The sequence below is a fragment of the Myodes glareolus genome, chromosome 4, assembly GCF_982192425.1.
Source record: "Myodes glareolus chromosome 4, mMyoGla1.1, whole genome shotgun sequence".
Taxonomy (NCBI): domain Eukaryota; kingdom Metazoa; phylum Chordata; class Mammalia; order Rodentia; family Cricetidae; genus Myodes; species Myodes glareolus.
Window position 1 is genome coordinate 4645601 of NC_142029.1, and position 27574 is coordinate 4673174.

The 27574-nt window shown below is 43.2% G+C and overlaps 1 protein-coding gene across 3 annotated transcripts in view; it reads left to right on the forward strand.

Annotated features, from left to right (window-relative positions):
- The first annotated feature begins 2689 nt into the window (after positions 1-2689).
- Scn10a (sodium voltage-gated channel alpha subunit 10) overlaps positions 2690-27574 on the forward strand; it is a 96011-nt gene continuing 71126 nt past the window's right edge. For all 3 annotated transcript variants that reach the window (XM_087905150.1, XM_087905151.1, XM_087905152.1), the window contains exons 1-3: positions 2690-2959; positions 5491-5609; positions 9393-9473. In XM_087905150.1, coding sequence (XP_087761276.1) covers positions 2690-2959; positions 5491-5609; positions 9393-9473 — 470 coding nt within the window. The remainder of the gene's footprint in view (positions 2960-5490; positions 5610-9392; positions 9474-27574) is intronic.

A 27574-nucleotide genomic window follows, 5' to 3' on the forward strand; every position in this document is an offset into this window, starting at 1 on the left:
GAAATCAATATGGCCGTGCCTCAGAACACTGGGAATCAATCTCCTTTAATACTCAACTATAGCACTCCTGGGAATATACCCATCGATGTTCTACCATTTCACAAGGACTCAAGGACCTGTGCTCAACTATGTTCATAGTGGCTTTATTCATAATAGCCAGAACCTGGAAACAACCAAGATGCCACTTAACTGAAGAATGGATAAAGAAAATGTAGTAAATTTAAACAATGGAGTATTACTCATTTCCATTGACATAAAAAATAATGACATCATGAAATTTGCAGGTAAATGGAACTAGAAAAGATTATCTCGAGTGAGTTAATCCAGACCCAGAAAGACAAGTATGGTGTGTACTCACTTGTAGGAGGATACTAGCTGTAAAGTAAAGGATCTACAGACCCAGAAAAGCTAAGTAACAAGAAAGGTTCAAGCGGGGGGTTGGAGTGGGGGGATGACGGGACATGACTCTCACTGTGAAGGGGAAATAGAACAGACAACCCAGGAGAATGCAGGAAGAGGTCTAGATGCGGGTGGGTGGGGATGGGGACAGGAGAGATCCGAAGATGGGAGAATGGAGGGAGCAAGTGCTGGGAAACACAACTGGAATCAGGGGCGTCTCTGGGATGAGCTAGAAACCCAGTGCAATGAAAACTCCCAGGAATCGATGAGGGTGACCCTAGCTAAGACTCCTACCAATGGGAGAAACAGAGCCTGAACTGGCCATCTCCTGCTACCGGGATTGGATTTGCCCTGCCTACAAGATATGGTGGGACAAAGGTGTCACAGAAATTATGGGAGTGGTCAACCCATGAGTAGTCTAGCTTGAGACCCATGCTACGAGAGGCTGAGCCCACACTCTGGAACATAATGAGATCTTCATAAATGTTGGCCATTATCAGCGGTGCAGCAGCAGCAACTCTTGGGCATAGCGGAGACCCCAAAGACTGATAGCAACGTGCAGGAAAAGCTGGGGGAGGAGGGATGCAGAGGAGCAGACATCATGGGGAGACCCCGAGAGGTGTCACAGCAGCCAAGAGGGCATGTCTGGAGGGAGGTGGTAAAGACAGCCAGCAAGATCATCAAGAGGGGACGGAGAACAGTTCCCTGAGTTAGCCTCCAGGGTCTCTGGTGTCCTTGGCAGCATGCATTTCAGTGGAGTGAGGGCAAAAGCTAAGGTGCAGGGACGTCAGAGTGACAGGGGACCCTCAGTGGGAGCAAGTCTTCTGGAACTCAGCATAGAGTGAGGCTGGAGAGGAGACAAGGGCGGCACGGGCTGTGTAGCAAGCAAATGTTTACATTTTTGCTTAATATTTTGTGTGTGTGTGTCCATGTGTGCACACGAGTGCATGTGTGCAGAGGTCACAGAACAAGTGTGGAATCCGCTTTCTCCTTCTTCCTCTATGTGGATTTCAGGAACGAAACTCAAGTCTCCAGACTTGAGCATCACATGGTTTCACCCATTGAGTATCTCACCAGCCTCAAGTGAATATTTTCAAATTTGTAATTTAATTTGTGTGTGGATACGTGTGCACAATGCATGTGCATGGGCATATATGCCACGGTGTATGTCTGGAGGTCAGAGGATAAGTTTCTGGGGTCGTTTTTCTTACATAGGTTTCAGGGATGGAACTCAGGTTGCCAGGCTTGTTCAGCAAGCACTTTTATCCATTAAACTGGCTCACCAGCCCCAAACAAATATTGTTAAAGTGAGAAAAGAGCCAAGCGTCTCTAAGTGCTGATATGAAGGGGTTGGGGAAAGTAGGGGTTCAGGGAAAGGAGGGACAGGGAGCGGAAGAAGATAAGAACTGAAGGGTAAGGCAGGGGCTGACCCTGGCTGGGATGAGGGCGACACTCTCATAAGACAGGGGGGAAAGAGCCTGTGAACAGGTAAACCAGAGATTTGGTGATCTGTCTTTCTCCAGCAACAAGAAGACAGGGCCATCGGCTTTCTCCATGAAGAGACAGAGATAGTCAGCAGAGAGTTAAGAGTCTTTAAAAGCTCAGACTAGAAAAAACTGCTGACTAGGGAATCCAGCTGATCCCTACACCGCTGAACATCTTCATTGTCAGTTTCTAGCTAAAGCAGCCAGATTTCAAAGAAAGCTGAATCCAACTGCTATAGATCGACCTGGGCTTGGGGTGTAAGTGGGGAAGTCTAATCTAACGTGGTTAAGTAGAAAACTCTCCTGCTGTGGCCAGTGAGGCTCACAGAAGTTCAAAGAAAGTGAGAAACAGATAAAAAAAAAAAAACACCAGTAGATAAAATGTGTGGTCAGAAAGAAGGGTGGGGAGACTTAAGGTGGGGATCAAGAGCTGGAATCTTGGGTGAAGCCAGGGGCAGGCTGTAACCAGGCGACCCTAGAGATGCAGGGAGATGACCAAATGTATAAAGCTGCTTATAGGGGAACGGACCGAGACTTGTTACAAAGTGACGGGGGAACAATGGCTTCGGGCATATGGGGCAGAGACACGCCTGTGGCATCTGGATTCTGTAGCGGAGTCTGCAGAGGATGGATTCTGTTGGCCATGGTGGGCGGGCTTGTTACGTGAGGAGCTGGAGCCGAGGATGGGGGCTGCTTTAGCAATCGAGGAGGGTGACTGAAGGGAGAGTTCCATTTGGCAAGTTGTCACCTCTCTGGTTATTTTCCTCCCATAAGAGTGTGAATTCTTCCCCAAGAAGAATGAGAAGATGGAGTTCCCCTTTGGGTCCGTGGAAACTACTAACTTCCGGCGGTTCACTCCGGAGTCGCTGGCAGAGATCGAGAAGCAAATTGCGGCCCATCGTGCCGCCAAAAAGGCCAAAGCTAAGCGTGGAGAGCGGAAGGGCCAGGATGAGAAGCCCAGGCCTCAGCTAGATTTGAAAGCCTGCAACCAGCTGCCCAGGTTCTATGGTGAGCTCCCTGCAGAACTGGTTGGGGAGCCCCTGGAGGACCTAGACCCGTTCTACAGCACACACCGGGTAAGAGCTGCCATTGGGAACATGTGTGCTCAGCTTTTGGAGAACCCGCCTCAGTCCCACCCAGCCCAGGAAGCCCTCACCCCCAGGGGAGTAGCTGATTACTGAAGAATAGGCTGGGGAAACCAAGTCCAAGGCCCTCCTCTCTGCACCTTTAAGAACTTGTGGTGGAGACAAACTAAATCCAAACCCCCAAAGCCGACAGCTGCGGCAGAACGGGCATGGAAAGTTGCTTGTTCCCACAGGCGAGTCCTTGCCTAGGGCCTCTAGAGGTGTTAGATCTCTTTGCAGAGAAGAGCAGGGATTTTGAAGTTGAGAGAGGAATGCCCTAAGCCAGGAGTCTCTAAAGTGTGGTCTTGGAGCCCCTGGAGTCTTCCAATCTCTCTCATAGGTTACTGAAGCCAAAACTGTCTTGAAATAATAGTCAGCTATCATCTGTCTTTCTTACATGGTCTCATGAGCATATAGTGGTAACCAAGGGAGCAACATCAACAACAGCCACTGGAAAGCGTGCCTACGTGCTCCTGGGTTTTAAAGTTTCTTAAGAACTCGGCTTGTTGCCGGACAGTGGTGTGCACGCCTTTAATCCTAACACTTGGGAGGCAGAGGTAGGTGGATCTCTGTGAGTTCAAGGCCAGAGCAGTCTACAAGAGCAGGTTCCAGGACAACTAGGGCTGTTACTCAGAGAAACCCATCTTAAAACAACAAGAACAAACAAACAAACAAAAAGAACGTGGCACGTGAGCCTGGTGGGGGTGGCACACACCTTTAACTCCAGCACTCAGGAGGCAGAGACAGGCAGATCTCTGTGAGTTTGAGGTCAGTCTGGTCTACAGAGTATGTTCCATGATAGCCAGAATTACACAGAGAGGTTTTGTCTCAGAAAAAAATAAAAAAGAATATGGCATATTCCTGCTTTCCTGCCCCATTGCTGTAATAGAATACTCTGACATGAGCAACTTAGGGGAAAGAAGATTTATTAGCTCCTCACCCTGGGTTACCCTCCGTCATGGTCGCAAAGCCATGGCAGTGGGGGCTCGAGGGAGCTACATTATGTCTGTGGTCTGAAGAGAAGAGCAATACATGCATGCATGCTAGTGCTCAGTTTGTTCTCTCTGCTCCCACACAGCCCAGGATCCTGTCTGCGGATGGTACCACCCACACTGATTGGGTCTTCCAACCTTAACTAGCACGATAATCTAGACCATCGCTCACTGAAACTCTTCTGAGGAATTCTAGATTGTGTCATCTTGACAACACTAGCCATTACAGGGTGTATACACACATGCAAACATGATAAATGTACATGTACATGTGTGTCTGTGTGTGTGGGGTCAGTGTTCCCAGACCCTTCCTCTTCCTCTTTTGGCTTCCTGGCACTGCGAGGTGGGCGCTTTTCCTCTGTGTGGACTTGCAAGCATGGATGACCAGACACCTCTGAAACCGTGCATGGAACCATTCCTCTCTTTAGGTTTATTTCCCGTGATATTTTGTTATAGCTAGGGAACACTGACCACACACACACACACACACACACACACACACACACACACACACACACACACAACTAGAGTCTTAAATCAAAAAAGCTGAAAGCTAACAGTCTACAGCGATGCCCATGACAGTTTCTTCTCCTGTGCAGCATCTTAGGTGTTCTATGTAGCAAACACATGGTAAGTACATGCTTGGGAATGACAAGGAGCTGGAGCAAGCCATTGCAAATGCACTTTGTAAGCGAGATAAGGCACATAGCAATGCCTTTCTCCTTCCTCTCTCTTCCCAAGAACCCACCCCTCCTAAATGCACAGAGGAGGGACTTAGAGACGGTTTAGAGTGAGGTTCAAGCAGTGGGAAGCAGGGACTTCCCAGGACCAGGACAGAAGTGAGTTAAATGTTGGGGCTGGGGAGATGGACTCAGTCAGCAAAGCACTTGCTGAACAACTGTAGGGATCTTATTTGATTCCTAGGACACATGTTGGGGGGGGGGCTATAGTAATTTCACCCCTGAGGAGGAGGCAGAGGCAGGTGGATCTCTGGGGCTTACTGGCTGACAAACCTCACCTCACAAGGCTCTTGAGAGATTCTGTCTTAAAAATAAAAAGAGTGGAAAGGTCCCGAGGAGTGAATTTGAGGTTGACACCTGCTCTCTCAACTCATGCATATGCGCGCGCACGCGTGCGCACACACACACACACACACACACACACACACACACACACACACACATACACACACACACACACGATGAATTAAGTGCAACTGAGCTCAACCATCTGCAGTCAGAATTCTTTCCCAGGCATGCTGTGGACATCCAGCCCTTGAATCAGCAGCCTGTCCATGAAGCCTCTCAGTGGGCTTGCCCCGGTACTCAGCTGTGGAGTTCAGAATCTTGCGGAGAGGGTGAGGATGTGGCTCTGCTATCTTACCCTCTCTAACTGTCTGCACCTCCACTAGACGGCCAATGTTCCTGAGCGTGAGAAGAGGCCACCCAGGATCTCGCTTCTCACCGCAGTCCGCTTTTGCTTTTGTTCTAGACATTCATGGTGCTGAATAAAGGCAGGACCATTTCCAGGTTCAGTGCCACTTGGGCGCTGTTTCTCTTCAGTCCCTTCAACCTTATCAGAAGAACAGCCATCAAGGTGTCCGTCCACTCGTATCCTTTGCACGCATGCGCCTCCGTGCTTTAGACGCAGGCTCTGCCCCTGGCGTCTGACGTCTTTCTTAGAGCTTAGCAGAGGAGCTTTCCTCCAACTGTATCCGAGATTGCGATGTCATCACACTGAGAGCATTGTTTGTGGGTTTTTAAATCTATCTTGTCTGTGTTGTGTATATGTGTGCACACCTGTGTGTGTACAGGTGCCTGTAGAAGCCAGTAGAGGGCTTCCAATCCCTCAAAGCTGGACTTACAGACATTTGTGAGCCAACTGATGTGGGCCTTAAAATCCAGACTCCGGTCCTCTGATAGAGCAGCAAGTGTTCTTAACCACTGAGCCGTCTTGCCGGCTCCTGTGTATGATCTTTGTGTTCTCACTGACCCCCCCTTCCCATAGTCTCAAGACAGAAGAAATGCTCACACAGACCAGGGTGTGGAAACCAGCTGTGGAAACACAGCCTGAAATATTTTTCTTGCGAGGCTTAGCTGATAGAGTGCTTTCCTAACATGCATGAAGTCCCAAATTCAATCTCCAGGACCATATAAACCATAAATGATGGCTATAATCCCACCATTCAGTATCAACCAGGATACTGGAGGATCCTAGTTCCCCTTCATTCTCAGCAACAGAATGATTTTGATGCCAGACTGGAACACGCAAAACCACATCCAACCCCAAATGTCCTCTTTTTTTAAAAAAATTATTTTATGTGCTGCATTGGTGTTTTGTCTACATGTATATGTGAGGATGCCAGATTCCCTGGAACTAGAATTATAGACAGTTGTGAGCTGCCGTGCGGGTGCTGGGGATTGAATCTGGGTCCTCTGGAAGAGCAGCCAGTGCTTTTAACCGCTGAACCAATGTCTCCAGTCTCACCAAATGTCTTCTTTATGAGGTGAGTCTTACCAATGCCCCAGGCACAGCCTTACCATCAAACACAGCCTACTTTTCCTTTGTTGTAAGGTAATAAGACGTCAGGCTCTTTGGGACCAGGGGCACAGACATGAGTTGCTACACTATCCTCGGCCATGCGGTGGAGGGGGGGGGTGATTGCTCATTACACAAAAAAGAAATGCCTCCCGGACAACAAAGAGAGCATCCCATGACAGGCTGAGCCCTGATCATCTTCCGTGGGACCTCACCAGTCATGAGGCACTGGCTGTATTGCCTTTGCTGCTTTGGGGTGCACCAGATGCCACCTCCAGTTTTGTTTATGTTCTGTGTTTTTATTCAATCCAAGCCAACACAGTAAGACAAAGAAGGACTTGGGCTTGGTGTCCAGGCATCTCTCAAACTGATATTTCTCAGTGACAAATCCAGCCTTGGCTTCCAGGAAGTTCCTTTTCGGAAGAGCCTTGGCCTGTCGCATGGCGGACAGTAGCCACCTGCTGTTTCTGGCTGAGCATTAGTGGAAAGGGATTCTCTCTCCCTCTACCCCACCCCAGTCACTGTGGAACAGTTTGGGAAGTTGCCGAACGGCACCTGAGCTAGGAAGCCTGGCACAGAACCAAGCACACACTCACTCTGTAACTACCCCGCTTGACGATGCACAGCCCATTTTCTCTTGCTGTGGCTATCTTTGTGGCTACCCAACAGGAGTTCTGCTTTCTGAATTGAATCTTAGATTTTTTTAGATTCTTCAGAATACTTCAAGATAATAGCAGGCACCCAGTGGCTAACTACTTCCCAAGTGTCAACACAGTCACGGGCACAGAAGCCTTGGATGAAGGATTAGAACCCCGTTTTACAGATCATAAAACCAACACACAGAGGCATTCCATAAATGTCCCGAGGTCACAGGTCCAGCCTGCGGTGTCTCTGGGGCAGCGTCTTCAGTGCGGAGGCTGACGGCAAGTGAACAGACACAGATTAAGGCAATAATTCTCTCAGTGGGCCTTTTCTACTTGGGTAAATGTTTCTTTTTGGAAAACACATTTGAATTCAACTTCTGGGCATCAAAGCAGCAAGGCCCAGTTTTGCATCTGAAGGACCTCAGTGTGTTCCTCCTTTGAGACTTGGGAGAATGGGAACGTTGGGTTTTCTGTTAAATTCCATCAACCTTCAGTGCACTAGTGACCAGGTAACTGAACACTGGAAACATCTCTTGCTTTGACCCATTTTATAGAGTGATTTTTTTTTGGAAAAAAAAATTGTTTGCAGGTCGGGGTTTGGTAACCTGAATTTTCTCCAAGTTTTTTTTTTCTGTTTAAAACTGTATCAAGTCATATCATGAGCATTTATTCACTATATAAATTGTATTGTTCTGCGTGAAACAAAGCGAGGGCTTTTACTTTTAAAATAGTAGTATCCAAGATTCAAGATTTTAAACAGTCTTCCTTCATCTAGCTCTGTCGGAGTTGCACTGTTCATCAAAACTGCTTCTTGCTTTCTAAAGGAAGATCAAAACAGTGTCACGGAAATCTCAGCTAAAGAGAAATAGTCAATACACGAACCATCCTCCATGGATTGCAGTTAAATTACGTTGAGATAAGTAAATAACAGATAATTAGAAATAAAATTTCTCTTAACAGCCAAGTGACAACACATGGTCCTTCTGTCGTGAGACCTGACGAACGACTAATTCCCTGCTGGAGTCACGCTGGACAGAGGTCTGGTGAGGGGTCTCCCCCTCACAAAGTGTGCACAGATATACTTAATTTCAATCAGTTTGGTGACTACAGCCCCAAGCAAGACTCGATCAGAATTGTAACTCCAATCCCATTTTTGTGAATACCTTCGCAGACATGCGATATCACACAGCTTGTGAGGATTTGCAGAACTGAAGATATAATTTAAATTTCCGTCCTGAGTCAAGTCTCCCCCATGTGAACATAATTCTTAGCTGTCAATCAGCAGGAAAATGTGGTTTCATTGGTAGAACGTCCCTGTTCAGACAGATGTCTTCCTAAGTAAATCTAAATAAAAACATGAAAGCTGTTTACAGAAAACTAAGATGGGTTTAAATATTTCTGAATGAGCTGAAATGATGAGGGACGAATTCCATCCTTACCCTGTAGGTAACACTTCTCTCCAGGACGGATGTTTCTCCTTTGGAAGGGACTGTGGGAGCTCACCCAGTCCTGAGGAATTGTCTGCCCGGGAGAGCTCTGCTTTTAGAGTCTTTCCACCTCCATTTATTTACTCTTGTGCACTCTTCTTCCTTCCAAAGCCACCCTCCCCTTTTGAGTATCTCTTAGTCAAAGCTCCACTCCTCAGAGCCTCTCTCTGACGTGTAGCATCTCATTCTCCTTGGAATATCCCTCCAGAGTCAGTGTTTCACTTCCTGGGCCTGCTTTGGCCATCCCTACCCAGAATCCATTGCTTCAATGTGGTTGAGCTCAGCTTAGGAAAACAATCAAACTAAAGTGATTTTCATAAACAGTAATAACCTCTACCTGGTAACTATGGTTACCAGGCTGCATGACACAGCATGATTCTGAAAGGCTATTTAAGACTCATGGCGCCATTTGCTCAGATCCCATGTCAATGATGAAAGCTGCCCATAGGTTAGTATTTGGCGTAATGTGAGCAGAATTTGGAAATTTGGCTCAGTGGTAAAGTGGTTCCTAGTACAAGGCCCTGGGTCTGATATTCAACACCCTCGTTATTCCTGTCTGCTAACAATAATAAAGACAGACTTCTCAGATGGGCAGGCGCTCAACACTTGTGAAAGCAGATGTTAGCTGAGGCACGAGCTTCGTGTTCGGCAGGCAGCAAGGCGGCCCGACAAGGGGGCTGAGGGCGCATGGAGACCCCCATTTGTCCTTAACGTGGCCTCACAGCTGGTTCTCCATATTCATCACCATCACTATTTTGTTCAACTGTGTATGCATGACCCAAAGCGATCTTCCGGAGAAAATCGAGTGAGTAAAATCGCCACCACTCTGTGCTTTCTCTCTGCCCTCGCTTTCTTAGCAGCCTCTGTTTGTCACACCAGTCTTTACTTAGGTAAGTCTGAATTCTGTTGCCTATTTGACTTTGCAATGGTCAGGTTTCTTCTGTGTGCCTTTTTCCTAAGCACATGTATAGTTTTGAACTTCATGACAGTGTAGATTAGTGGCTCTCAACCTATGCTCCACAGTGGAACTGTACGAATGCCGTTCAAAACTCTGTCGCCTAGAAGGTCTGTTGTCATTAGCCTTCAATGCCATGGGCAGGTGAGTCCTCCCGGTTACACACACACACACACACACACACACGCATGCACACATACACACACATGCATGTATGCACACATACACACACATGCATGCACACATACACACACACATGACACACATGAACTAAGCATGTGAGGATGAGGTTCAGGGAAGGCCTACACTTGAAGAAGCGGGGCAAACTAAGAAAGGCCTATGAATGGCAGCTCTGGGATCTGTTCACGGAACAATCCCCAGCTGAGGTGGGTAGGCATCCCAGCTCAGATGCTTCGAAAGGACCACAGCATTTCTAGGTTGCCTGTGTCGCTGGTTGGTGCATGAAACCTCTATTGCTTGAGAACAGAAGAGTTTTCTGAAAACAGATGTGGCACCACAGCTGGGGAGGTGTTCCTGCCCTTGCTCGAGCCTTCAGATGTAAAAACAGGGTCTCCGAAAAGCTCTCCCCCCCTTACATTCTTGCTAACTTTAAAAGTAGCACATGCCAAAATAAAAAAGATGCCCCATCTCTGTTAGGAAAGGGAGAGAAACTGGGTAGCCATTTTAATTGACTCTGGAAATGCCATTTGATAAAGTTCAATTTCTGCTCATGATGTCAAAACTCTGAGAGAAGTCAAAACAGAAAGAAATTATCACACTCTGATAAAAAAGCATTAATTCTTCAAATAGCAGTATCCTCCAAAAAGGGTTTTCATTTATCAAATGTAATTGCGAGCGTGGAAATCTCTCTCTTTGAGATGAAAGAGGGAAAATAAATATCAGAGATGTCTAGTCTCATCAGTTCAGCTTCATTGAGGGGGCTCAGCCAGTGTAGTGAGGCAAGAGTAAGAACAGAAAAGTACACGAGTAAGAAGACTGCCGAACATGGCAGACTTTACAGAAAACGGTCCAGAACACACAAAATATCCAGCGTCACCTAGAGAGAATCTATTAAAGACAGAGGCTGGCCCAGCGGCTACGAACCTTGCCACTCTTGCAGACAATCAGAGTTGGATTCCAAGTCCTCACACGGGGCAGCTCACAACTGCCCAGTCTGTGCTCACGAGTGCACGCGTTCACGGAGGGCAGCTCTAGGGAACCCAGCCCCTCTTCTGGCCTCCAGGAGAACCTGTGTTCATGTGCATTTGAGCACACACAGAAGACACACATCCATACACATAAATAATTAGTGAAATAGATCTTTAAAGTCTACTAGAATTAATAAGACTGTACATCGAGATAGCAGTGTGGGTTAATATACATCAGCCAATTATGTATGAATGTAGCAGCGTTCTACAAGCTGGAAATAAAATAATTTTCAAATTATCATTTACACTGGCATTTCAAAATATCAAGCTTCTAGAATTAAAAATACCAAAGCATTGAGTAAATTACAGAAACAGCCCCAGCAAATGGGGAGATAATGCTATGTTGTTAGGCTGCAGGTCTCAATATTGAAGAACGTGCACAGATGAGTAATCAATGTCGTGTTTTCCCAATCAGTCTCAACAAGCATTTAGACTCTAAAGTGTATGTGGAAACACAAAGAGTAAATTATAGCCAAGACACTTTTGAAGAAGGAAAACAGGGGAGGAGCAGTTGCCCCACTGGGGTCAAATTGGCTCCAAAGCCATTGCTGCAAAGCTAGCCAGACTCTAAGCGGAGCAGCCGTGTGTGCATGCGTGCATGTGTGTATGCATGCATGCGTGTGTGTGTGCACATGTGAGTGTGCATGCCAGCATTGAATTTGTGATGAAGGTGGCTCCACAGAACAGCAGAGAAGGTCAATCTGTGATAAGAGTGTGAAAAGTCAGTTGACCTAACTAACCGAACCCCAGAGTCAGTTCCCCATAGATTAGCCCACAACTTTCCTTGTGAAGTACGAAGGTATAAAACTTTTAGAAGGGAAACAAAAGCCAGAGGAAAACTTGTATGACCTCAGGGGAGGGAAAGTTTTATTAGAAATGATACAGGAAACACCAGTTAGGGAAAAGAACAGATGCCCGTTGGTAAACTAGGAACTTCTTTCACCAGGTAACTACTTGAGATTTATTTTATTTATGCATATGTGTGCATATGTACACCCTACTTCAGTGCCCACGGAGGCCAGCAGAGGACATAGGATCCCCTGGAGTTGCAGTAGCAGATGGTTGTGAGCTGCCTGATGTGAGTGCTGGGAACTGAACCCAGGGTCGCTGTAAGAGCGTCAAGGGCTTGTCACGGCTGAGCCATCTCTCCAGTCCCTGGAAGTCAACTCTTAGAGAACGAAGACACCGGTACCAGCACAGTTCTAAGGAGCTCATTCCAGAGTTCTGAACCCTCTCCAAAAATCAAGACTTAAAAATATGGCAGTCTCATGCATTTTGAGCAAGATAAAATTTGAACAGGCAAAATTCCAAGTGGTGTATTAACTCATGGAAATTCCTAAATTTTTTTATTGAGGAGGACAAAATTAAAATTATTGAGGCGAGAGATGACTAGGCACTCATCACATAAGGAAAATGAACTGAATTGCAACCATTCCAAGTGGGCACCGAAACCCAGCTTTGAGGAAGCCTATGGACACTACCTGCAGCGATGCAGAAATAACTCAAACGTCCATAACTGTTCAGTGTATTAAATGTTTGTTATATTCTTAATTGGATAATTTATAGCAATGAATGTAGATGAACCATGAGTCCGTATGAGACCAGGAATGAGTCTTGTGTTGATGGAGTTTCCATCCCACGTGGTCCTGCAGCCATTCAGTCCCAAAGAAACATGCAGAGGCTTATATTAATTATAAACTGTTTGGCCTATTGCTCAGGCTTATTACTAATTAGCTCTTATAACTTTAATTAACCCATAATTGTTATCTATATTTAACCACGTGGCTTGGTACCTTTTCTCAGTGAGGCTTTCTCATCTTGCTTCCTCTGCATCTGGCTGATGACTGTGTCTCTGCCTTTCCTCTTCCCAGAATTCTCCTAGTCTGGTTGCCCCACCTATACTTCCTGCCTGGCTACTGGCCAATCAGTATTTTATTAAACCAACAAGAGCGACAAATCTTTACAGTGTACAAGACCATTATCCCACAGTAATCTTACGCACAACATGTTGACCCAAACTAAAGGATTCTATTACTATGATTCCATTTACACAAAATGTGAAGGTCAGTAAGGCAATTTTACTTAGGAACTGACTTAGTCGACTTCCTCTTGCTATAACAAAGTGCCAGAGGCTTTAATAATTTCAAATCATATTTACCAACTCGTAGTTATGCGGAACAGGGAATCCAAGAGCATGGCACCAGCACCTGGGTGGCCTCTGGTAAAAGCCTTTGGCAGCATTACAGTACAATGAGAAATGGTAACCATAGCTGTCTCCTTATAAAGCTACTGCAAAGGCCTCCTCCCATGACCTGAGCTAATCCTAGTTACCTCCAAAAGACCCACCTTGAAAATATCTGAACTAGGAGCTGGTGACGTGTCTCGGGGTTTAAAAGATACCTGCTGCCCACCCTGGCAAGATTCAGTCCCTGGGATCCACACCATGGAAGGTGAGAGCTGTCCACTGTGTGTTGTCCTGTGACCTCCACTCAGTTACGACACGCATGCACCCATGTGCATGTACAGGTACACATACACAAAAGATAATGAATAAAGGGGTTGGGGATTTAGCTCAGTGGTAGAGCGCTTGCCTAGCAAGTGAAAGGCCCTGGATTCGGTCCTCAGCTTCAGAAAAAAAAATAATGAATAAATAAGTAAGAAAGGGTTTAAAATGTATGAGCTGGGCAGTTAAGTCTGCAAAATAGGTCTTGCTTTGTCTAGAGATAGGGTCTCGTGAAGCCCAGGCTGCTTTGAGTTTGCTGTGTACCTCATGTTAGCCGTGAAGCCCTCATCCTCCTGGCAGCACCCTTCAAACCCTTGGGTCAGTGCTGGAATTGCAGGTTTCTGTCACCACACCTGGTCGAAACACGCATTTTGAGGAGACACATTCAATCTGTAGCATAATAGTAGTTCAAAATAGAAATAATAACTGTGAAAATGCAAAATATGTGAAGAGGAGCCCCGAGACAGGAGAATGTCGTCGGGTAGGGACTGCACAGAGTCAAGACATTCCATTGGGGGCATGAATAGTCACACAGAATCTGTGCTCTTTCCCCAGATTTGTAGGTTGGAGCCCTGACCTCTTGTGTCACCATGTTGGAAATGGGAGCCTTCAAGGAGATGGCTTAGTGAGGTCACCAGGATTGGGGTTAGCGTAGCAATAGAACTTCTAGACGCTACAAGGAAGGAAAATCCAATTGCTCTTTATACCCTGGGAGGATACAGGAGAAGGCAGCCACCTACAGTGCTAGAAGGGGACCTTTTCCAGTCTTTCACCCTGCCAGGGCCTTCTTTGCTCAGCCTCCCAGCCATGAGGGGATTAGTTTCTGTCATTCAAGTCATCAGCCGACAGCATTGCCTTGCTGCTAGATGGACTAGCGAAGCCTTCACTTTCCAGCGACTATGTCACTGTCCACGCGGTAACGCTTGTTTATGACGTACATGTGTCCTGGTGAGACATTTTTAAAAACAACACAATTTGTAACCCTGAAGTCTGAGCATAAACAAACCTGTAATCCCAGCACTCAAGAGGCTGAGGCAGGAGGATCGTGATAAGTCCAAGGCAAGTTTGGTCTGCATAGGGAGTTTCAGGCCAGCTTGAGTTAGAGTGGGATCCTGTCACAAAACAAAACAAAATAGTAGCAATAATAATAATAATAATAATAATAATAATAATAATAATAATAATAATAATTCAAAAATAAATGAGTACTTCATAAAATGGCAAACACTGAAAAATATAAACCAGAATGTAATGCCTAAGTAACTTATGAAACTCATATTTTATACGGTTGGGATGATATTGCATTTAGATTTTCTGTCCTTCAGAACTTCTAAGGCAAGCATTTTCCTTCTCAATGTGAGTCATTCGGGAGTAACGTGGGGACTGCGGTTAAATATGGAAGACGCATATGTTTTACCCTCAAAATGCCAGTGCAGTGACAGCACTGGTGTAAGCACAGCATAAACATGAGAACAAAGGGAGACGGGAAGGAAATACAGAGACAATGATGTCACAACAAGCTTGGGAGACCAGAAGTGGGCGGAGGAATGGCAAAGCCCTGAACAGACTGGCTCTCCTTAAGCCATGATGCAGGGGAAGAAAGATGAGATCCTGACATTTTACCCCTGGAAGGCTCTAGAGTTGACAAGGTAGAAACAGCAAAACCCCAGGAGGAGCAAGAAGACAGAACATGGGGGAGAGAGCGTGTATACCTGCTTCCCTAAAGGGAGAAACGCCAAAAGTTAGAGGGGCCTGCAAGATGGTTCAGTGCGGAGGATGCTTGATGCCAAGTTCCGTGAACTGAGCTTCATCCCAGAACCCACTTGGTTGAAAGAGAAAACACACTTCTGCAAGTTGGGGAGTGGTGGGGGGAGTAAGTATGGCTAAAATAAACGTTTGTTTTGTTTCTTTTCAAGATAGGGTTTCTGTGTAGCCCTGGCTGTCATGAAACTCACTTTGTAGACCAGGCTGGCCTTGGACTCAGAGTTCCTCCTGCCCTAGCCTCCTGAGTGCTGAGACTAAAGGTGTGCCCTATCTCTGCTCGGCTGCTTATCTGTTTGCTTTGTTTGTTTAGCAATTTTTGCATTTGTTCTAAACAAACAAATCAGATGACTCCCAAAGGACGACAGCTGAGGTGGACCTCTGACCTTCGTGTACATGTATGTACACATGTTGCAACTGCACACATGGGCATACTCCCCCCACACACACGAAGATATAAAAAGTTTAAATTAAAGAATGGGGAAATGCCAGGCTTGGTAACACATGCCTGAAACCCCAGCACTCAGGAAGCAGAGGCAGGGAGAACAGAGTTGAAGGCCAGCCTGAGCGACAATAGCAAGTTCTAGGCCAGCCTGGGCTACATAAAACCCTATCTCAAACAGTACAAAGAGTGGGCAAAGATGTAAGGAAGGACAGGCAGAAAGCTAGCTGGAGTCAGAGAAAGTAGAACTTACACCAAAGAGCAGGAGGCCAGACAAGCATGACACTCCGAACGCTAAATACAATGCAAGTCAGAGCTTTGCAATGAGAGACGCAGGAACAGTGTTTACAAACTGAAGAATGTGAGTCTGGGCAGAGCTATTGGAGGATCTGAAGGTCACATTCTTTGCCTGTAACTGATAAAGTGTAAAAATCTGTAAAGATGGAGAGGGGATAGGAATGGGGAAATGCATTGCACACCGTATGTCTCGGAGATTAAGCCACAAGACCGTACACGTTAACCTCCTGTTAGCCCCACTCCAAAACAAACAACAACCACAAAACCCAACCCCATTGGTTCCACAGATAACCATAACAAATAACGAATGCTCTTGTCATCCTGCAATAAAGTTAGAAAATGGTAGGGAACTGGACGGAAAGGAGGAAGCCTTTTTACTAGGTTGTGCTAAAGCTGTTCTTCAAGAGCTCTTGAATGAAAAACAGTTACAGAGTAAAATTGCAGAATCTCTGGGGACAAATGAATTTAATCAGAGCCTATAGGGGCAAAAAGCAGTTCTTAGAGCAGTGTAGGATCTTAATATCAGCAAAGGTAGAAATGTCTGGCACAGAACTAGAGAAAGAATAAAATAAATGAAAGGCAATCAGAAAGAAAAATTAATAACTGGAGAAGAGATAAATGGCAAAATGGGGCTAATAGATTCAAATGGTGCTATGAAATATATACCCGAGACCTCTGTACTAAAGAATGAAAAAATATTATTGAGAGATTTTAAAGTACTTACATAAATTTAAATATATCTTGTGATAATGGATGAGAAGATTACTATTATTAAACTGTTAGTGCTGCCCAAATTTATCTATAGATTCGGTGAAATCTCACTAAAAATCTCAGCAGCAATTGGTTAGTAGAAATTGAATGGATAGATTTTACCAGCATGAAAGAGGTAAAATTGAACTATTTTCTATGATAACCGTAATCATAATAAGAATCCTTATATTTTTGTGTCATGACTTATTCTTTGATGAATAGCCTTGTGCACATTTCTTTGTACAACTAATGCAACAAAATTTGAGAGATGAGTTTTTAGAAATAGAAGTTACTGGGCCAAGGAATGTACACTTTTTGTTTTTATTTTATTATGAGACTGGATCTCATGTATTGCAGGATAGCCTTGAACCCTCTGTGTAGACAAGGATGCCTAGAACTTCTGATTGGCCTGACTCAACTCCTGACTGCTGGCTGGGGACTGAATGCATGTTCTACTCAACCCTCTTTCCGCAGTGCAGGGGACTGAGCTCAGTTGGGGCCATGCATGGTAGGCAACACTCCACCAACTGAGCTACTCAGTCACTAAATTTTAGTTTTTAAAATATTGCCAAATCCCATTCCAAAGCAAAGTCAGTTTTCATCCCCATTAATCACTGAGAACATTCTCTATTAGACTCCATATACACTGAACTGTTGACACAACTTCTTTTATAAACACACTTTGAAAAGATACAAAGCTCTCCCTGTTCTAGTCCAAGGCAAGGCTGAGTACCCTCAACCTTGTGGAAACAACAGAGTAGCTCTGATCTTTGCTGTGTGAGCTGGAAACCATTAGCTGTTTGCTGCTGGGACCCAGGGGAAAGAATGTATATCCTTGGGACAGACCCAGCCCCTCCAGATCACGCTGTGTATTTGTTTAGGAAGAAAAGAAATTGTAGCCAGTCAAGACTCAGAATCCAAGGGAACAGCCTTGTCCTTGACACAATCTACCCAGTAGACACAAGCCCTTCTCTTTTCTTAGAGTTCCATTGTGCCTCTTTGTAACGTTAGCTATGTGCTAGTCTCTGCGGGCTAATGGGAGCTCCCTCCCTCTCTCCCTCTCTCCCTCCCTGCCTGTCTGTCTGCTTGGGGCAAGACAGACATGCAGAGCCCATTTTTAATCTCTTCTTATGTTCCCAATAAGCTAAAGAGGAAGAATGTGCTAGAAAAGAAATTAGGAAGAGATGAAATCACACCAAGGAGATTGCCCTCCTCTCATGCCCTTCCTTGCCCTCCTTTCATGCCCCAGGCTCACACAGCCTCCGAAGGAGTTTGTTCACAGCCTGGACCTTTTCTTGCTATACCCATGTTCTGGAAAACAGTTGATTGCAGGGAAGGCTTTGGAAGAAATATTTCCTCATTTGCAAGAAAGCATTATTTTCCAGGCACACTCAGGGTTCTTAGTGCAAGTCTGTCATCTCAATCAAACTTGCAAGACTTTTGTTACAAATGGATATTGTTTTTTTTAATTGTTTTTATTGAGCTACATGTTGTTCTCTGCTCCCCTTCCTTCCTATCCCCTCCTCTTCTACCCTTTCCTATGAATCCGATGCTCCCAATTTACCCAGGAGATCTTGTCTTTTTCTACTTCCCATGTAGATTTGATCCATGTATGTCTCAAGATCCTTATTGTTGTCTAGGTTCTCTGGGATTGTGAATTGGAAGCTGATTTTTCTTTGCTTTATTTCTAAAAGCCATTTGTGAGTGAGTACATATGATATTTGTCGTTCTGGGTCTGGGTTATCTCACTCAGTATGATGTTTTCTAGATCCATCCATTTGCCCACAAATTTCAAGATGTCATCATTTTTTTTCTGCTGTGTAGGACTCCATTGTGCAAATGTACCACATTTTCCTTATCCACTCTCTGGTCTAGGGGCATTTGGGTTGTTTCCAGGTTCTGGCTATGACAAACAAACCTGCTATGAACATAGTTGAGCACATGTCATTGTGGTACAATTGAGCATCCTTTGGGTATATACCCAAAAGTGGTATTGCTGGGTCTTGAGGTAGGTTGTTTCCTAATTATCTGAGAAATTGCCATACAGATATCCAAACAGGCTGTACCAATTTGCATTCCCATCAGTAATGCAGGAGTGTTCCTTTTACTCCACATCCTCTCCAGCATAAGTTGGAACCAGGGCTTTTGATCTTGGCCATTCTTACAAGTGTAAGAAGGAATCTCAGAGTTGTTTTGATTTGAATTTCTCTGATGACTAAGGATGTTGAGCATTTCCTTAAGTGTCTTTCAGCCATTTTAGATTCCTCTGTTGAGAGTTCTCTGTTTAGGTCAGTACGCCATTTTTTATTGGATTATTTGTTCTTTTGATGACCAGTTTCCTGAGTTCTTTGTATATTTTGGAGATCAGTCTTATGTCCAATGTGGGGTTGATGAGGATCTTTTCCTATTTTGTAGGCTGCCATTTTGTCTTGTTGACCTTGTCCTTTGCTTTACAGAAGCTTTTCAGTTTCAGGAGGTCCCATTTATTAATTGTTTCTCTCAGTGTCTGTGCTACTGGGGTTATATTTAGGAAGTGGTCTCCTGTGTCAGTGCATTCAAATGTACTTCCCACTTTCTCTTCTATGAGCTTCAATGTGGTTGGCTTTATGCTGAGTTCTTGTATCCATTTGGACTTGAGTTTTCTGCATGGTAATATATATATATAGAGAGATCTATTTTCATTCTTCTACATGTTGATATCCAGTTATGCCAGCACCATTTGTTAAATATGCTTCCTTTTTTTCCATTTTATACTTTTTTCTTCTTTGTCAGAAATCTGGTGTTCATAGGTGTGTGTATTGATATCTGGGTCTTTGATTTGGTTTCATTGATTCTCCTGTCTTTTTATGCCAATACCAAGATATTTCCAGTACTGTAGCTCTGTAGTAGAGTTTGAAGTCAGGGATTGTGATGCCTCCAGAAGTTCCTTTATTGTACAGAATTGTTTTAGCTATCCTGTGGTTTTGTTTGTTTGTTTGATTTGTTTTGTTTTGTTTTGATTTTACATGTGAAATTGAGTACTGTTCTTTTGAGGTCTGTGAAGAATTTTGCTGGGGTTTTGATGGACATTGCACTGAATCTGTAGATTACTTTTGGTAATGCTGCCATTTTTACTATGTTAATTCTACCTACCTAAGAGCTTGGGAGATCTTTCCATTTTCTGATGTCTTCTTCAATTTCTTTCTTCAAAGATTTAACGTTTTTGTCATACAGGTCTTCCACTTGTTTGGTTAGAGTTACTCTGAGATATTTTATGCTATTTGTGGCTATTGTGAAGGATGATGTTTCTCTGATTTCTTTCTCAACCCATTTTTCATCTGTGTAAAGAAGGGCTACTGATTTTTTTGAGTTAATCTTGTATCCTGCTACATTACTGAAGGTGTTTATGAGTTGTAGACGTTCCTTGGTAGAATTTTTGGGGTCACTTATGTAAACTATCATATCATCAGCAAATACTAAGAGTTTGACTCCTTCTTTTCCAGTTTGTATCCCTTTATTTCCTTTTGTTGTCTTATTGCTCTAGTTAGAACCTCAAGAGCTATATTGAATAGATAAGGAGAGAGTGGACAACCTTGTCTTGTTCCTGATTTTAGTGGAATCACTGTGAGTTTCTCTCCATTTAGTTTGATGTTGGCTGTTGGCTTGCTGTAGATTGCCTTTATTATGTTTAGGTATGTTCCTTGTATCCCTGATCCCTCCAAGACCTTTATCATGAAGGGATGTTGTATTTTGTTAAAGGCTTTTTCAGCATCTAATGAGATGATTGTGTGGTCTTTATTTTTCAGTTTGTTTATATGGTAGATTACATTAACATATTTTCATATGTTGAACCATCCCTGCATCTCTGGGATGAAACTGACTTGATAATGGTGGATGATTTTTCTGATGTGTTCTTGGATTTGGTTTGCCAGTATTTTATTGAGTTTTTTGCATCAATGTTCATGAGTGAGATTGGTCTATAATTCTCTTTCTTGGTAATGCCTTAGTGTGGTTTGGGAATTAGGACCATTGTAGCCTCATAAAAAAATTTGACAATGTTCCTTCTGTATCTATTGTGTGGAATAATTTGAGGAGTATTGGTACTAGTTCTTCTTTGAAAATCTTGTAGAATTCTCGCTGAAACCATCTGGTCCTGGGTGTTTTTTTCTCCCCCCCCCCCCCTTGGGAGAATTTTGCTGACTGTTTCTATTTCTTTAGCAGTTATAGGTCTATTTAACTTGCTTATCTGAAAAATTGTCTGTTTCCTTTAAGTTTTCCAATTTTGAGGAGTACAGGTTTTTGAAATATGGCCTGAGGATTCTCTGGATTTCTTCCGTGTCTGAAATTATGTCCCCTTTTCATTTCTGTCTTTGTTAATTTGGATATTTTCTCTCTGCCTTTCGGTTAGTTTAGATAAAGGTTTGTCTATTTTGTTGATTTTCTTGAAGAACCAACTCTTTGTATCATCGATCCTTTGCATTGTTTTCTTTGTTTCTATTTTGTTGATTTCAGCTCTCTATTTGATTATTTCCTGCCATCTAGTCTTCCTGAGTGAGTCTGCTTCTTTTTGTTCTAGAACTTTCAGGTGTTCTGTTAACTTGCTAGTGTGAGATTTTTTTCCAACTTCATTATGTAGGCATTTAGTGTTATGAACTTTCCTCTTAACACTGCTTTCATTGTGTCCCATAAATTTGGGTATGTTGTGTGGTCATTTTCATTGAAATTTAGAAAGTTTTTAATTTATTCCTTTATTTCTTCCTTGACTCTGATGATTCGGGTGAGCATTGTTTAATTTCCATGTGTTTGTTGACTTTTTGGAATTAGTGTTGCTGTTGAATTCTAGTTTTAATCCGTGGTGATCCAGTAAGATACATGGGGTTGTTAGTGATGTTATTGTATGTGTTTTTCCCTTCTTTGAGATTTGCTCCTGTGAGATCATCTACTGTCTGTGGTTTTGTGGATGTAGCCACCTTCCTTGGGTTGGAGTTTTCCTTCTACTACTTTGTGTAGGGCTGGGTTTGTGACTAGGTATTGGATAAATCTGATTCTGTCATGGGATATCTTGTTTTGTCTGTCAATGGTGATTGAAAGTTTTGCTAGATATAGTAGTCTGGGCTTGCACCCACGATCTCTTAATGTCTTCATAACACTTGACTGGGACCTTCTGGCTTTTATTGTCTCCCTTGAGAAGTCAGGTATAATTCTGATAAGTCTGCCTTTATATGTTACTTGACCTTTTTCCTTTGCAGCTCTTAGTATTTCTTCTTTACTCTGTATATTTAGTGTTTTGATTATTATATAGCAAGGGGACTTTTTTATTCAGTCTATTTGGTGTACTGTAAGCTTCTTCTATCTTCATATGCATATCTTTCTTTAGCTTGGTAAAGTTTTCATCTATGATTTAGTTGAATATATTTTCTGTGCTTTTGAGTTGGACTTCTCCTTCTTCTATCCCTATTATTATTAGGTTTGGTCTTTTCACCGTGTCCCATATTTCCTGGATATTTTGTGTTAAACTTTTGCTAGATTGAATGTTTTCTTTGACCAATGAGTCTATTTTCTCTATTATATCTTCAGTGCCTGAGATTCTCTCTTCCATCTCTTGTATTATGCTGTTTATGCTTGTAGTTATGGCTCCTGATCATTTTCTCATAATTTCTGTTTCCGTAATTCCCTTGGTTTGTTTTCTTTATTGTCTCTATTTCAGTTTTTGTGTCTTGAATCATTTCTTTCATCTGTTTGATTGTTTTTGCTTGATTTTCTTTAAGGGATTTGTTGATTTCTTCCTATTTTTTTGTCTTTTTCTCCATTTCTTTGAAGGAATTTTTCATTTCCTCTTTAAGGGCCTCAAACATTCTCCTTAAGTTATTTTTAGGTCGTTTTCTTCTGCTTCTCTATATTTGATTGTTCAAGTCTTGCAGTTGTAAGGCTACTCGTTTTTATTGGTGTTGTGTTGCTCTTGTGGTGTTGAATGTGTTCTTATCTACCCATCTTTTTCTCTGACTGGTGTAGTTGGGCTGTGACTCTGGTCATCAGTCTTCCAGATGCCAGTGGATCCAAGGCTCAGATGGTTGCTCCTCATGGTGCAGTCACGACCACAGTCCAGTCACCAAGAAGTCCCTGGGTGTTCCTGGAGGTTGCGCAGTGCTTCTGTGGGTCACCCTGCCATCTTGGAGGTTATTCGGGCCTGCTCCCACAGAGGTTGCTTGCTTGGGGCTGCTCCCACTGAGGTCGCTGCCTTGCTCCTGCTCCAGCAAGGTTGCTGGCTTAGGCCTGCTCTGGCAGAAGTCTCTGGCTTGGGCCTGTTCTCTCAATGGTCGCTCCCTTGTACTGGATATTGTTATATTTATCAATATTTTTCTATTTATCAAGACTGTGACATAGTTTATTAATAGGATAGGCTGCATAAATGGGTTTGTTCATGTTTTTAATAGTTTCAACTGATCCTGGTCTGGATTCAATTTTCTAGTAATTTGTACTTATTTTATCTGTGAAAACTTTTTTGTACACATGCCCCCTTCTCTCTCTCTCTCTGTGTGTGTGTGTGTGTGTGTGTGTGTGTGTGTGTGTGTGTAGGTCAGAGGTCAATTCTCAGTAGTTCTCTCCTTCCACTATGTAGACTGCAAGGATCCAGCTCAGCCTTGGTGATGAGTGCTGTCCCTTGCGGATTCATCTCACTGGCCCATATGATTTATTTCTAATTGAGGCTGTCTGGTAGTCACCCATAAACCGCCCCTTTTGGGTTAGTTCAGTGCTCTGCCTCACCGTCACCTGGGAAATCCAAATTCTCATTCAGAGAATGTTCTCCTTCATGTCCGGATCTGTTTGATCTGAGAAGTGGGAAATATCCATCAAAACTTCCCAACAGCCAATAGTTCAGAGTGAAAATGTTCTGATTTGGAAAACTCGAAAGGGTGGGGTAACAGGTGGATTAAGAATGACATTGACTGCTCGGGCAGCCATGTGGCCAGGCGGACTTCTTCGGGAAGTCTCCAGCACGGTTTCTCTCGCCACATGAAATACTAGCCTTTTCAGTCTGGTTTTCATTTCAAAGTTAATTTTTATTATAGTTATTTGATCACACAAATTGTAGACATTTTATACACACTCATATCATATACTTTTTATATTTCCATAAGCATTCTCAACGTTCTTATCATTGCATGTTAACTGTGCAAAACAATGGGCTTCATTATGCCATCCCATACATGTATACAAGGTATTTTGATAGTGATTCACACACAGGCACGCACACACAGCCTTTATTCATTTATCTGTTAATGAAGACTTAGGCTGATTCTGTGGCATTGCTTATTGTAAACAGGACTTCAGTAAGCGTGGATGTGCAGGTACCATTCCAACTTGGGCTATTTGGGGCACAGACCCAGAAGTGCTAGAGTTAGATTGCATGGCAGTCTTACTGTTAGTTCTTTCAGGATCCGCCAAACTGATTTCCGAAGTCCGCACTAATCTGCATCACCACCAACAGGCTGTGGGATCCTTTTTCCCAAATCCTTGCCATCACTCGTGTTCTGCTTGGATGAGTCGGGGTCTCAGCGGAGTCTTGATTTGTGTTTCCCTGATGGTTGAGGAAAGTGAACATTTTTTCCACACATGTCTCTGGTCTTTTGCATTTCCTCTTTTGAGAACTGTCCGTCCAATTGATCTGCCTATTTATTGCTTGAATGACTTGACTTTATGTTGTTTACTTGTTTGAGTTCTTTATCGGTTCTAGAAATTAATGCACTCTCAGATTTATAGTTGGCAAAGATTCACCCCATCCTTCAGGCTGTCTCTGTCTGCTGGCATTCTGTTCTGAATCCAGGGGTCTTTTGATTTCATTTGACCCCATTTGTTACGGCTTGCCATCATTTTCTGAGTCAGTGGGGGCTCCTTTTAGTCCTTGTCTACTTCTGTCTCTTGGAGCAGTTACCCTGTTTCCCTGTAGTGATTTCAAGTGGTCTCGTCTAACCTTGCGACCTTTTGATACATTCTGAGTTGATCTACACACAGGGTGAGAGGTAGGGAGCTAGTTTATATCTTGTACGTGTGTGTATGCCATTTCCAAGTACTGCTTGTTCAAAATACTGTCCTTCTCCAGGGTACAATTCTGGTGTCTTTGTCAGTGGGTGTGAGCTGTGTGGGTTTGTTCCTGGGTCTTCTACTTGAGTTCATTGGTCTGTCTGTTTTTCTGTCAGTGTACTATTGTAATTTTTGTTACTAAAGCTCCAGTATCCCTCAGATTGCTTTTGTTTTTGTTGGCAGAGCATCCTCCCTTGGCCCAACCTATCCGATTTTCTTTCCTGTATGGGACCTTGTGTGCTTCCATAACAAATTTCAAGAGTTTCCTTTTCTAGCTCTGAAGGAACATCAGTGAAATTCTAATGAGAAATATTGAATTCATGGGTATCTTCCAGCAATATGGCCATTTTCACAGTATAAATTCTGCTAAATCATGAACATGGGCAGTCTTTCCACTTTCTAGAAAAGAAATCTTCTTCAATTTCTTTCTTTCATGTCCATGTTTTCTAATTTTCATTATAGAAGTCTTTCCCATGTTTGGTTAGGTTTATTACTGTGTACTTTATTGAGAAGAGTATTGCAAATGGATTTTCACTCCAGTTTCTTGCTCAGTGAATTCGCCAGTTCTGTGTAAAAAGGGAAGTGATGTCTGTCGGTTGGCTTATAGCTCCTTTTCTGAAAGTGTTTGTCAGAGCCAAGGGTGTTCTAGTGGAGTCTTTTGAACTTTTAAATACGACCACATCATCTGCAAATAATGACTTTCTAATTCCTTATTTGTATCTCTATTTTTTCTTGCCATATTACTCTGACAAAACTTTCAAGAAATGTCTTAAGGAGGCAGCGAAACGGCCCAGCAGGTAGAAGCACTTGCAGTGCAAGACTGACAATCGGAGTTTCTATCCCTAGGACTCACAAAGTGGGAGAAGAGAATCAATCCTCAAAGTTGTCCTTTGGCCTCCAAACACATGTACTGTGATATACACATGTATCATACACACACACACACACACACACACACAATAATAATAAATAAAATTTAAATAGAAAATGTATTGACTAAGAGTGGGGATAGTGGCCAGCTTTGTCTCATTCTGACTTTAGAAGGAATGCTCCCCCTGTCCCCCTGCCCCGTTTGATATAACTTTAGTTGTAGGGCTGTCAAGTACCTTTGCCACGGTGCAGTGTGCGCCTCCCATTCCTGGGTTCTTCACAGAGTTTTATCATGAAGTGATGTTTAATTTGTCAGAGTTGTTTTCTTCCTGCATCCGTGAGGTGGTTGTGTTACACTTACTGCAGGTGTTGAGCCACCGTTACACACCAGCTACGTGACGGTGTGTGGTCTTGTTAATGTGCTGCTGAATTCTGCACATTTTCCATGGAGGGCTTCTGCTCTCTGTTTAAGAAGGATGCCAGCCCATAGTTTTCCCTTGTTTGTTGTGTTTTTCTCTAGTGTTAGTACCAGGGTAAATCAGACTTTGTGGAATGAGCTTGGAAGCGTTCCTTCTCTTTCTTTAAACACCTGGAAAAATTCAGCTATAAACACGTGGTGACTCCATCTGGTCCTGGCTGCTTTGTTGGGAGAATCCTTCTTCAATTTCGTTACTTGTTATTGATCTGTCTAGGTTTTACAACTTTCCAGTTCTATATTTTTAGATTTTGTGTTTCTAGAAATGTGTCAATTTCTTCAAGAGTTTTCAATGTATTAGAACATAAGCTTTCAAAATATTCCCTAGTGGGGTTCAGCTGATTCAGAAGGGAAGGACACTTGTCACCAAGTCTAATGAGACTCACATGACACAAGGAGAGATCTGACTTCTGCAAGTTGTTCTCTGAATTCCACATGTCTGTCCACACATATGCACGCACACATACATACACACACACACACAAGCACATACATACACACACATACACATACACACACATACACACGTACATACAAATAAATATTTTAAAATCCCTACTGATCACCCGGGTCTCTGTGGTCCATGCTGTAATAGTCTTTTGTCTCTGGCTTTATTAGTTTATGTCCTTTCTTTTGATTACTTTGGTGAGCATTTGTCAGCCTTATCACTTCAAATAACAAAATAGCTTTCATTTGCTTTTCTGGAATTTTTTTAGTTTGCACTTAATTAATTTCAGCTCTGATCTTTATTTTTTCTCCTACTATTCATGAGATTGGCTTGTTCCTTTTTTCCTAAGTCCTTGAGATGTGCCGTGAAGTTATCTGATATCTCCCTCATGGTCACATAGGCATTTGTAGCTGAAAACATATTTTAGAACTGCTTTCACTGCACCCAACAGGTTCTGGAACGTCATATCTTAATTTTAACTTGGTTCTAGGAATTTTTCTACCCCTTCATTGGATTTCTTTGGTTGCCCACTAATTGTTCAAAAGTATATTGTCCAATTTCCACATATTTATTGGGTTTTGTGCTTTCTTTTGCTGTTGATTGTCACTTTTATTTTGATATGATATGACAACATACAAGAAAATTTTGGGGGTTTTTTATTTGTTTAAACTTTCATGAGTGTTCAGACCATGTATGTTTATAACTATTATATGCTTTGGATTTATTATCCATGAAGTGAGCTTCTCAGTGTCCTCTTACTTGGGCCTGAAGTCTGTTTTCTGGGATATGAGTACAGCTACTTCTGTTAGATCTTAGATTCCATTTGTAACATCTTTTTCAACTCCCCCAGTCCCTGTTCATCTGTGCTGCTGATGTGAGTTTCTGGTTGCCAGCAAATAGTTGAGTCATTTTTAAAAAATCCAGTCCACTGATTTGTGTGGTTTTTTTAACGGCTTATTTTTATGTGTACATGTGTTTTTCCTGCTTGTATGTCTGTGCACCACACATGTGCAATACCCATGGAGGCCAGAAGAGAATGTCCCAGCCTCTAGAACTGAAGTTACAGGTGGTTCTCAGTCTCCATGTGGGTGCTAGGAACTGAAGCCTGGTCCTTTGGAAGAGCAAACAGTTTTCTT